At 52.0% G+C, this 12,308-nt stretch overlaps 3 protein-coding genes across 3 annotated transcripts; 1 reads left to right on the forward strand and 2 right to left on the reverse strand.

Moving 5' to 3' along the window:
- Nucleotides 1-4,796: 4,796 nt before the first annotated feature.
- On the reverse strand, nucleotides 4,797-5,279 carry N7539_009501 (uncharacterized protein; the record flags this gene model as incomplete). Its single annotated transcript, XM_056939096.1, has 1 exon — nucleotides 4,797-5,279. One exon carries the CDS (start codon nucleotides 5,277-5,279, stop codon nucleotides 4,797-4,799), a length of 483 nt encoding a protein of 160 aa, XP_056785591.1.
- A 206-nt stretch (nucleotides 5,280-5,485) lies between these two features.
- On the forward strand, nucleotides 5,486-7,500 carry N7539_009502 (uncharacterized protein; the record flags this gene model as incomplete). Its single annotated transcript, XM_056939097.1, has 10 exons — nucleotides 5,486-5,664; nucleotides 5,738-5,751; nucleotides 5,827-5,899; nucleotides 5,967-6,313; nucleotides 6,401-6,544; nucleotides 6,606-6,820; nucleotides 6,892-7,089; nucleotides 7,151-7,178; nucleotides 7,238-7,353; nucleotides 7,417-7,500. The coding sequence occupies 10 exons, from the start codon at nucleotides 5,486-5,488 to the stop codon at nucleotides 7,498-7,500; spliced, it is 1,398 nt and encodes a 465-aa protein (XP_056785592.1).
- A 742-nt stretch (nucleotides 7,501-8,242) lies between these two features.
- Nucleotides 8,243-9,823, reverse strand: N7539_009503 (FAD-binding oxidoreductase; the record flags this gene model as incomplete). The annotated part of the gene is made up of 3 exons (XM_056939098.1): nucleotides 8,243-8,382; nucleotides 8,453-9,614; nucleotides 9,689-9,823. 3 exons carry the CDS (start codon nucleotides 9,821-9,823, stop codon nucleotides 8,243-8,245), a joined length of 1,437 nt encoding a protein of 478 aa, XP_056785593.1.
- Between the last annotated feature and the right edge of the window lie 2,485 nt (nucleotides 9,824-12,308).

Genomic DNA, 12,308 nt, shown 5'->3' on the forward strand with positions numbered 1-12,308 from the left:
ACCGTCAACGCTCCCTAGGATTACGAGTGCCTACTGCCTAGTCCTGCTACTGCTCTAAACAAGCGGGCATCAACAGCACACAGTAAATCGGCACCAAAGGTGAAAAAATACCGAAGTTGGCCGAAAGAGTGGACCCTTGACATGAAGAGGTAATACGCCCGCAGGTGGCGCGTCTGGGCGTTTCATACGCCGGAGAATTGCCGCTCTCGGATAGATAAAGCACGTGAACATAAACATGGTCAGGAAGAAGGACGATTTACACGAGTACAGTTATAGGCTCGAATCTCTGGGTTCAACCCCAAGAGATTTCCACATGGAGAGGCACATAGGGTATGTTTCAGGTGCTAATCTCATTGGTTAGTGATTCTTGGAAGACAAAAATGCAATATCTCTCGAGCGCAGCATGGCTTGACGCTTACCTTCCGATTACCTGTCAATCTCAGCTCTCGTTGGCCAGTCTACTAGGTAGTGCATCACCGAGGTGAGATACTTCCACGTATCATCATGTGTGAAGTCGGATGACCGACCATAGCAGTAGCCAACCAATGCATCCGGTCGCACGGTGGCATCTGCAGGAGTATGTACCCTCTAACTACAACCTTGGATCCTCAAATACTCACTGACTTCAATCCACTGAATCCAGTAGTGTCCACAAAGACCTCTCAGACGTTTCAATCTCCCTCATGTCAATTGGTCGTTATATCAACATGTTCATTCCCAAATTCGAACGGTTCTAATATCAGGTCACCAAGTCACAGTTTGTCACGCATCACTAGCAAGCATCCAAAAACTCCACGAATCAAAAATACTCGGCCGTGGAAGTTGGCCCCCAACTTTCTCCTAGGAGGGACGTTCGCAGCGGTCACTACAAATCTCCAGTACATCCTTCGGAAGGAAGCATTAGGTCGGTTTGTGGGCTTGCTTGGCCCGCATCAACAGCCGGCGAACGAATGATAGGTCAGGTTATCATTCCCTATGGCATTTCATCTGCGACGAGGCTATGTTGCAAAAGGATTACTCGACGCGATGTCAGAGTCTCGCATCTGGTCGAAAACCCCATGTGGCTCAATAGCCTGTTCATGCTTCAGCTTCTCGCTAACAGCCGGCTAGCCGAATGAAGCTAAGAGGCTGAAACTATGACTCAACATGCAAGTCTTATCTGGGAGTCCTGCGGTACCCTTCCGTGGATGAATCAACCCACCGTCTCTCGAGGCCGGCTGTGGCTCTTGGTGTGTCGGCGTGCTGCTGATGGATCCAGTTGCAATTGCCCGGGGGCCGATTGCCTTGCCCTTCTACCCCATGGACCCTAGCCTTTTTCAAATTGGCTCAATGATCGGTATTTATTGACAGTCGAAATGAAGACCTGTGCTCAATCATCAAGGAATGACTTATTCGATAAGATTTGTCCAAGAGCTAACATGTGAGACTCCCAGTCCGATGTTCGTACTTGGTTAGTGAGCATACGAGACGCGCCCGGGTCCGGTCAGTGTGAGTGATGCACCCACCCTCTCGAGAATCCCGAGATCACAGGGAAACCAATTCCGTGATTTCGAGATCTCTTGTGGCCGGACCGAGTCATCGCAAACGGATTCCTTCGGATTGATAACCAGGAGAAGGTTCGACCAATCAGATTGTCCTCAACTTAGGGTGACTAGGGCTAGGTCAGGTGTTTCGAAGGAATCCTCTCAATGCCTTTTGTGTCCTCTTCACTTGCTGGTTCTTATCCTCACTCGCGCTCCGTGGTCTTGGATACCTCTGTAAGTGCCTCGTACCTCGACAAGACCTTGTGCGAGTCTCCCTCTGTGCTCTGCATGAGTAATCCGAAATTTCCAATTACCGAGAAATTTGAAGTACGTCTCGTCGATTGTTTCTTATCGTTGTTGAATGTTGCTCTTATCCAGTACCCTTGACGAAGACGTCCGTGGTCGGAGGCGCCGACAAGCAGCAAAGCAGCATCTTGTCACAGACGATAAGAAATGATGGATGCGATCTTACTTGCTCGTCGCTGTCTATTTGCTAATGATCTTGGCTAGTCACAAACACGACGCGCACTCGCCAAACTTCTGGAATCGGTGGAGTGGCATCAGTTGTAGTGCTGCAGGCTTTCCATTCCAATAGAGAGCGCATGACAAGCCAATGTAAGCACGATCTCGGAAGCCCCATTGGCCAGGCAATTTTCGTTCTCGAAACCTCCGACCCGATTGGAATCAAAGATACTCGTTGAACTGTCTATCGCCTAAGATGATCGCCCAATTCGCTCCGATTGAGAATGCACGGAGGCGGGATCAACCCCACCCATACCGGGACCAAGGCCAATATAACATTGTCGGATCTGGACCCGTTAACGCGTCAAGGGACGATCAGCTTGAAAATCTTTCTTGTGGCATGAGAGCCACGCTAACGAAAGGATCAATGCCGGTCCGATCCGCTGTCTGTTCCTCGCGAAGTTCTGGACATCCGGAATGACCGCTGGAACCGATCTATCTCCGTTTCTGTAAATCAGTGATCCCGTTGTTCGAGTCGACCAAGCGATTGGCTCAGTCAACGCTCAATAGCAATGATTCTATTGCTTCTTCCAACACCGAGACCCTTATTCTCGGCACTCCAATGGATTTTCAGCGAACAAAGCAGTCAAACACTGCGGGCTTCATGTGCTGCTCTGCCCTCACCTAATCCCCTGCCGATGCGCATTAATTGGGTATATGCTCTGTCTGTGACCTTCTTCGTTGGCAGCACTTCAGTGGAGACAAGCGGGTAAGAGACACTGACTAGAGTAGAAGCTAGATGAGCTTGTATGGTGACCGACTGGAAATATAATATATGTTGGGTGCACAAGTTGACCGGCCGAAGGTGTGTTCGCGCCGCGTCTAGGTGTTGAACGTCTCATGGCCGTAATTGCCGAGTACCACCACCAACACAAGCGTCGCCCTCGTGATCGGAAGGACCTTCCCTCCGCGACCCTGCAGCGTGACTCCCGCAAACCGAGCTTGAATGGAGCAGTCCTGTGTGACGAGTTAAAAGATGTTGGTCCCAGAATTGATTGAAATATTGCTACGAACGTGGGGGAGGTTCTGACCAGGCTATGGAATATGGTCAGTGGTAAACTCACATGCCATACAAACACACTTCAGCTGTGGTGTGCCCACTTGCCGTGTATGACTTTCCGATTGCACTCGTCGCGGGCAGTCTCTAGTTAGCACTCGAATGATTTCATACCTCAACATTCATTCTGATATTTGAGCCGTTTCTTTTCACTCAAGTCTGGGGGAGGGGATTCTCAGGCATTCAATCTCCAGTGTGGTAGGGCAAGTCGTTGACCAAAGAAAGTACTTTCAAAGTTCGATCCCCTTCAGTCGTGGTCAACAAGATTGAACCCATTAGGTCTTGATAGAAGGTGGCTACAGTAGGTGCAGCCGCACAGTGTGAGAGAAGGATGAGTGTGGGATGGTCAGGCGAGGAGAGATGGAGGTTCCATCTAGGCTGCGTACTGTGGTGAGACGGCAGTATGACATGCCATTCGAACAGGTCTCAACCCTCAACATTTTGGGGTCGCAATCTGGTGTTCTGAAGATGATGGGCCAATGGGATTCCCGGACAACAGTGATTGAGATCTTGACAAGCCAAGCGTGGATCCGTGGGTGGGTGAGTACCCTCATAAGTCAAGAATAAGACAGTTCGTACCCTTCTGGATCCGGTCGAATCTCTTTTACCTTTGCCCCCGATACAATCGAGTCAAGTCACGCGACCACATGTGAGTGGCCGTTCATCTCCAGATTAGTGGCTTGGTCTTGCGTTCAGGGAGGGGACAAATGATTGGGTATCGCCGATCGAACGTATCAGTCATGGAAGTAGTATAGTTCTCTACGCTGGGACCTCGGTACGATACTATACATACTACGTGAAGTACCTTGGTACTCTGATGAAATACTATGTCAACAGAGACAGAGATGGGCGAGGAGCCCTCGACTGATCCCCCGACTCGGCATGGAACTTCATTCCCGCACCGCACAGAAACGACGCCACAAGGCGAATGAGGCGAGTCTACACAGGCACCAAGAAGTCGATCTCCTGTATCGGTAGATGGAGATCTGGACGCCTAAGCATCAACTGTACACAATACCTAATGCAAAACTGATCTACTACAGAAGTACAGTAGAGTGAACCCAAATACCCGCCAGTAGCCGCATCTACGGTGATCGAAGCTCGGGGACAACCAGCAACTGATGAGGGAGTCTTGGATTCCGACGCCACCTCAAATCATCACTCCATCCCGTTCAACCCGACCCGACGTTCGCCTATCTCCTCTCCTTTGATCGAACTCTTTTCCTGCACAAAGCCCTCTAATTTGCTGTTGAAACAGCCTGCGCCTGGTACAGGGTTCTTCCAGTCGCTTGACCGTCGCCGTGAAACGATCATTGGGCGACGTCAGATCCATCCGTGATACCCTGACGTAATGAGGGTGAAGGTACTACCTGTGAGAGATTCGTAGACGTTCTGAATGAACAATCTCAGCCGCACACGGAACGGACCTGACCGCCGCGCTGGTCCCCAAGTCCTTTACCCTGATCAGGAGCAGCAGGTGGGCAACTTGCGGCAGATCGAATCCTGGACTCTGTCTAGAGACAATTGGAACGGATCTTCTATCAGTCATCTTGGCGAAACCAGAGACCGGAATCATCCCTGGACACATCGGGGGCCAAAGATTACCAGACACCCGTGGATAGTGAAAGGTGAGGATGATGAGACGTCATACGTCCGATTGGAGATGTTGGTGGTGTTGGTGGCACCGTCAAGCCTCATGGTTGGGCAGCGGCACCATCAGCCATGGCGTCGCTTAGCGTCCATCCGGTCGGCGTTCCGAGAATGCCACAAAGTTTAGGATAGAGATGCACCGGACGACCACTACAGAAACGCGATGGTGATATTTCTTGATGCACGGTAATCCATGAACGGGCGCTGCCAGATCGCAGCATAGCAACTGGACTGTTGTCATTGTGCATGGTCATGGTCCTTTGATTCCTGTCGATTGTCGACGGCAGAAGACCTTCCCCTTTTGGTGGCGGCGGAGACTCGGGGCACACGCTGGGATCCGCTTGGTCTCCAGTTTGCCAGATTGGGGTAAAGCTTCCCTTCCCCGCAGCCGAAAAGCGGAAGTGTGACATCGTTTCCAACTTGCGCGAAGCCCCCACCGTGGATCGTTTCCGCCGACAAACATTCATGGGATGAGGAGCAGAGGAGGCTTGGGCCTCCTCGGGAGGACGCGCCACGACCGACCCCATCTTTGGGCGGTCCCCATATCCTTCTGACCTGCGCTTTCTTCCTCCTTTTCACTCCCCCATCCTCCTGATCCAGTCCTCCGTCGCTTTGACTTGCACCGCGGATCCTTCTCAGCGCTGGACAACTACGTCAAATCTCAAGGACACCCCGGCCGTGTGCTCGTTTCGAACTCTCTCTGATAGTAGAACTGGGGACACTCTCGACGACAATGTCGCACCAGTATACTGATCAGTATGCGGATCCAGTAGAGGATGGTCAGTTTAGGGGCCGCGGCGATGGGATGCGAAAGGAAGAAAAGGCCCATCTCGAGCAACCGAATTCCGAGTACGAGGATCCGTTTGGCAGTGAGGAATTCGCCGAAGTCAAATATCGAACGTTGACCTGGTGGTACGAGAGCATCCACTGTCGATCACTCCCCTAGATGAATCGGTTTACTGATCCGTGTCTTTCAAAAATCCAGGCAATGTGGAATGAGTGCGTACCCCAGACCATTTCTATCGAGGTTGAGACGCATCTGAGACTTCGCCCACTGACAACTATATCATTCAGTCATGATCGCCGAAACCATCTCCCTAGGTATCCTGTCATTGCCTCAGACAGTGGCCACCATTGGAATGATTGGGTGAGTAGGCCAAGACCGGCTTCTTCTCCGCGCCCAGGTGCTGCAGCTGCTAATATAGCTTCTCCAGAGCGGTGATTTTGATTGTGGGTTTGGGTGCTCTGGCTACTTACACAGGATATGTCATCGGGCAATTCAAACTTCGTTACCCCCATGTCCACAGCATGGCCGACGCCGGTGAGGTTCTATTTGCGCCGCTGGGAATACCTCGATTCGGAAGAGAGTTCCTCGGTACTGCGCAGCTACTCTTTCTCATTTTCATCATGGGCAGCCACATCTTGACCTTTACCGTGATGATGAATACCCTGACCAACCACGGCACTTGCTCCATCGTGTTTGGTGTAGTCGGTTTGGTCGTATCATTCATCTGCGCTCTGCCAAGAACCCTACGAAAGGTCTCATGGTTCTCCTTTGCCTGTATGTCCCCCGTTGCTTTTTTTTTTTTTTTCGCTTTTACCTGTCCACTCTTCCCTCGGAAAGCACTTGGTGACTGACATGGAACAGCCTTTGCAAGTATTCTTGCTGCCGTGTTCGTGACAATGATCGCCATCGGCATCCAACGACCCGGGCACGGTGTTGTGGAGGCGACACGCCATACCAGTCTGGCCAATGGGTTTCTCGCGACAACAAATATCGTCTTCGCTTACGGTAATTGAAAGCCTCCCATCACAGCGGTAGGGTTGACACATCGATGCTAATTTCTTCCCAGCCGGTCACGTCGCATTCTTCGGTTTTATTTCAGAAATGCGCAAACCTACCGAGTATCCCAAGACGCTCTACTTGCTACAGGGCACCGATACCACACTGTATCTTGTCGCAGCTGTTGTCATTTATTACTACGGAGGGCCGGATGTCAAGTCCCCTGCTCTCGGCTCCACTTCCTCCGTAACGGCGAAAGTGGCCTACGGACTAGCGATTCCCACGGTATCATTCCACTCTACTCCCTTTCCTTTACCACTCTCGGTAGCAGCGTGAGTCTAATGTGGTCTTGTTAGATCGTCATCGCCGGAGTGATCAATGGACATGTTGCTGCCAAGTACATTTATGTCCGCGCCTTCCGTGGTTCTGACCACATGCACAAGAGAAGTTTCCTCTCAGTTGGAACCTGGGTTCTTATTACCCTGATTCTCTGGGTGATCGCATGGGTGATTGCAGAGGCAATCCCCGTCTTCAGCAACCTACTGGGCTTAATTGTGAGTGTGCATCCCCCATCTGACTTCCGTTGTGGTCCTGTGCTGACATGGATGTGTTCAGGTTGCCCTCTTCGCCAGTTGGTTCACATGTAAGCAGTCTCTGAATCTTATCTTTACCGTGAGCAAGCCTAACCGGAGCGCTTAACAGATGGACTAAGCGGTATCTTTTGGTTGTTCTTGAATTGGGGAAACTACACTAGATCGGCTGGGAAAATATTCCTGACCTGCCTCAACCTGTTCGTGTTTGCAGTCGGAGCTGTCTTGGTATGTTCATCACTCTCTATCCTTTTCGTTGATGATTCCTTGGGGCTAACTCTTTTTTTCAAGTGTGGAATGGGTCTTTGGACATCTGGCGTGGCGATTCACAACAACGCATCCAAGTCCAGCTTCTCTTGCAATGCCAACCAGTAAACAGTTTGCGTGGGGCTTCGTCCTATGAGTATGCCCGTTCAATAACTTCGCCGTCTAGTTACCCCCCAATCAATATGATTAAAGTCAAAAAAACGAAGAGATCCATCCGCACAGTAATGAACATGATGTCTCTGAATCTTAAGTATCATCACTTTCAGGAGAAAGGACGTTGTTTCAGTATTGCAGCTCCCTCTTACTACTCTCAACTCAGACCGAAAAATAGGTCGAGTGACAGCTTACGCCGATACCTAGCACATATAATGGCCCGAATTATTTGGTAAATCGAGCGTACCTACCTAGGTACTCGGCCTGCTCGTAGTAGGGACAATCCCAGCATACCTCCGCTTTGCATGTGCTGTCACGCAGAATGATCGAGTTCCCTGATGCCCACATATACCCATGCTAGCGGAGCTCTGCTGCGAGGAGGCAATGTAGGTATAGATGCAGGTCTCCTACGTCCAGGGCTAGGCTGCAGAAATTACTTGACAGTTGCAGCCACGTCACACAGGCTGGAATATGATCACCAAAGTGGAGTCTACTTTAACGTGAGTCGACTAAGGTGCCCTCACTTTTTAAAACATCCATGCAGGTCTGTATTCGGAACTTTCAGCGATCAGCGATTCTTTCGGTCATTTACCTGAACATATCCATTCGTACGTCTCATTTCCATCTGACTATCACCACCACCTGGCCACAAAGGTTTATATAAGCTCGACAGACGTGACGCTCTGGCACTGGATGATCACTTTTCCAAAGTTCCAGTAGCTGGCAAAGGAATGGGATGCATTTTGTGGAAAATGTTCCGCGGGTCATAATACGCCTTGATCTCCTGCAGGCGGGCCAAATTCGCCCCGTATATGTTGTCGACGAGGGAATCGCCCGCTAGAAGTGAGGTCAGTCGAACTGGACATGCGTCGGGGGGTCAGAGTGAACACTCCAGCGGGGAACTTACGCTCTGCGTAATTGATATACTGAGGAACATCATTCTTGTGTAGTGTATTTCTCTTCCTGGCATCCAGTTCGGTCTTCCACTTCTTCTGCACCTCGCGTGCCCAATTTCGATGGTCCAAATCTTTCGAAGCATCACTCCAGCGCATCACAAGAATTCCATTCTGGGTCATATTGCGACTTGCAAATGCGGTCTGGGATAAAGGTACTTCGCATATCTTACGCATGTCAATGAACTCAAGGATGATCGCGGACGGTATCAGATCCTTGTCGCTGTTCACTTTGGCAACGAACTCGTCAAACACACCTCGAATGAAGTTGGTGTCCAGTGGAGGCTCGTAGAAGACACCCTTGAATGACTTGCGATCACCATACGTTGCTTGCGGGTTCTGGAGAGTGTTCACCTCCGAGTAGGGGATCATGTCCACGGTGTTCAGTATCGGTGTCAAGGCCAAGAGGTCGGCGAATCGAGCTTCCCCTTCTTCGCGGGTGCCATTGTAGAAGCAAATGACCACAATCATGGGGCCCGATCCATCGGGTGCTTGTGTGATGATGCACATCGCCCCCGACCGCGCATCGGGGCTTGCCAAGCCGCTGTTCAACACCTCAATGACCTTCTCCAGCTGTTCCGGGGGAAAGGCGAGCACGCCTGAATACACCAGGGGACTCTGATCGTATGCTTGAAATGTGAACTCCACCACCACACCAAAGTTGTAGCCCGCACCCCGAAGGCCCCAGAACAGATCCTGAGACTGGGTGCGTGAGGCAGTGACCAGGCTGCCGTCAGCCAGTACCACCTTCGCTGACAGCAAGTTGTCGATGGTGAGGCCATGCTGCCCACTCAGCCAGCCATAGCCGCCACCGAGCGTGAGTCCCCCCACACCGGTATGGTTGACCGTGCCTCCCACGGTCGCGAGTCCGTGAGCCGCGCCGGCCTCATCGACCTCCTTCCAGGTGGCACCGCCCTGGACTCGAATGGTTTTCTCCGCGGCATCGACGGAGACCTGTTTCATGCGAGAAAGGTCAATCACCAGACCACCTTCACTCGAGCTGGTTCCTGCAGTTGAATGGCCGCCGCCCTTGACGGCAGTATCGATGGAGTGCTCTGTTGCCCACCGGACTACATTCGAGACATCCTCATATTCTACGGGCTGAACAACAATTCCCTGGTCGGGGTGATGACTGTCAGTACATCGTCTGTAGTCCGCACAGAAGAAGGTGGGGGGAAATGATCATTTACAGCCTCCTTCCTGCCCGTGTCGGACCATCGCACCAGACTCTCCTGGTATCCTTCCGTGTCTGGGGTAAGAATGACCGCACTCTTCGAGAGGAGAGTGCGAAGTCGATCAATTCCGAAAGAGTCGATAGCCGCCATCCTGCAACGAGCACGGGAGAAGTTGTGTGCAATACACCTGGATTCGAGAGTGGTAGCCTTTGCTCGGCGGTCTCCAGCCTTTTGTAGCGCGGTCAGTGCCAAGGGTTTTTGAAACGATAAGGGACCTGAAGCGCAGATGTGAAGTTTTGATCGCTGGGGTGATGATCTTCGACGTCCACATACACAGTATTGAGTCAGTAGGAGTACTGACTCTGCCTCGTTGATATCGGACCAGTGTAAACCTGGCGAACCACAAGGTACAGTAGGACGGGCATTGTAGCAGTGGGGTCCAAAACGCCTGTCAGATCCCAGAGCTTCTCGGGTGAATCCTGGTCAATTGAGGACTCCGGAAGGTCCTGAGTGACATGAGGTACGACTGCTAGATACACTGCTCCAGTAGACCAGTCGTACTGCTGGAGTGAGTCCTGATTAGCAGTAGTGCGACCGCGCTATGGCGACGCGAGTCACGCCAGACCTGGCAGTGCCGCCGTACCCTCCCTCTGACACGAGTCATACGACTGCTCTGATAGGTACGAGTCCCCCCTGCTGATCAGTGACTCCATGCTTGCTGTAGCTCCACGTTCTACTCCACGGTGTGGCTCGATTGAGAATGAAACTGCCGATGGTGAAAACGAATCACTCCGACCTGAGTCGATCGCTAATTATCGCCCCGGTGGCTGAGCAGCTCCCACTCGCGAACAGTCGGTCATGAGGTCCACTGGGGATGACTCGAGATCTCGCCACGTAGCTCAGCATCAGCAACATAACCTGGGCTTAGACACGATCCATGCACGTGAGAGCTTTCGATGAACCCGTGGGGTCCGTATAGCTTCATGCCCGCTAGCGGGGACAAAGGATGTCCACGACGGTAGATGTGTGAGAGAGAGTCCACCACCGTGAACTCCACTCCACTGTATTTGTGACTCAAGATTGGAACTGGTGAGACTGTCTAGGAACCCCCAATGTGTGCATCACTGGTGGATCCTACCAGATGCCACCTACCCCTAGTAGCACGAATACACTACTAGTCCCCGATTTGGACATTCATGATGATCTATCTTAACTTGAATATGTGCAGTCGTGAACAAACTTGAGGGGCTGGGCAGACCGCCTCCAATCATCTCCACATTCGGGGAGGTCCGCGTGCAGTAGTAAGTGACGGGGTATCATAAATAAAGTTCTCACCCTGGATGTACTTTTCCAGTCATATGCGTGGTAAATATATGCATCCGGTGGACTGGAGGAGCAGGCGATGCAGCCGGCGGAGGTCCCATCTGTTATTGGATAGACGATGGGAGCCACGAACATCGAACATTCACCGCCTGAGGTATATCATTCCAACACACATCAGCTGATCGGGCATATCGACTCTACAGGTATTTACCAGGAACCTCCATCTTGGAAGGTTTCTAGCGTAGACGGCTCGGTACCTCGGCTTCCACCTGCTCATATGTTCATGTGGCATGGCCGTGATTCTACCGCTCACCACGGTCCATAGGTAGAACCTCGTCGTAGCAATCTCAACCTGATCCCTCTCTCACATCCTGCGGCTGCACCTCGTCATCTACTAGTTATACCTGCGGGTACTACTTATGTAGCCGTATCTCATCAACTGAGGACGTACCTTCGCCGGTCCCATCAGAACTGAAGAGGCCAGGCAAACAGTGGCAGGACTCCAGTCGGTAGGCAACTCGTCCAACACAAACCGGGTTCCACGACACATGAGGATCAACAATCTCGGGCAGCATCTAGGGGCCACCCTGTAGCTCATCAGTTCCTACCTACGGAGGTGATCCATTTCTATACGCTTTCCACATTAACATAACCGTGTCGAGTGCAAACACCGCGCTCGAAAAATCCTTGGGGCCATTCCGCTTGTGACTGACAACACAATCCTCTCTTCATCGCCTGCTTGACGAATGCTCTCTTCGGCCACCTTTCAGACGCTTTCGGGGAACTTGTCGAGGGTCTGGACCCGGCTCGAGACACCGCAGGCGAGCCGTGACCACCCCACTCCAGACGATATGATTCGTTGATATGGGGCGTCACCCGAGCGCCAGCGGCACACCCATGCCCATTGTGGCAGGCTAGTGACCCACTGTATCTCCCACCTCTCCAATCAACGTGCTCTACCCCTCGGCCATCTGGCGCAATCAACTGCAAATCACTGCAATCACCGACCCAAATGACTTCATCGGCAGCCGGGGGAAAAGGGCGCACCAGCAGTTCGTCGGTCTTTTCTGGTGGGCGGCAGATCACAATCGCCTCTTGGTCTGACCTTGCATCGTCCCGATCCACGACGGCCAGTCGAGTCGACCAAAACTCTATCCACAAACGCAATTCTGGATGTCGCTCAACTCATCGAGGACTGTGCGCCGGTCGCAACGGAGAACTGAGGGGTGCTTGACGGCCCGTCCATGCCCAGCGCGCGAAGACGCTGCAAAGTGCAAACTGCCACACGCCGCATCGGGTCATAAGCCTCGAA

The sequence above is a fragment of the Penicillium diatomitis genome (genome assembly GCF_028827545.1).
Source record: "Penicillium diatomitis strain IBT 30728 chromosome Unknown utg000018l_segment0_segment0, whole genome shotgun sequence".
NCBI classification, from domain to species: Eukaryota; Fungi; Ascomycota; class Eurotiomycetes; order Eurotiales; family Aspergillaceae; genus Penicillium; species Penicillium diatomitis.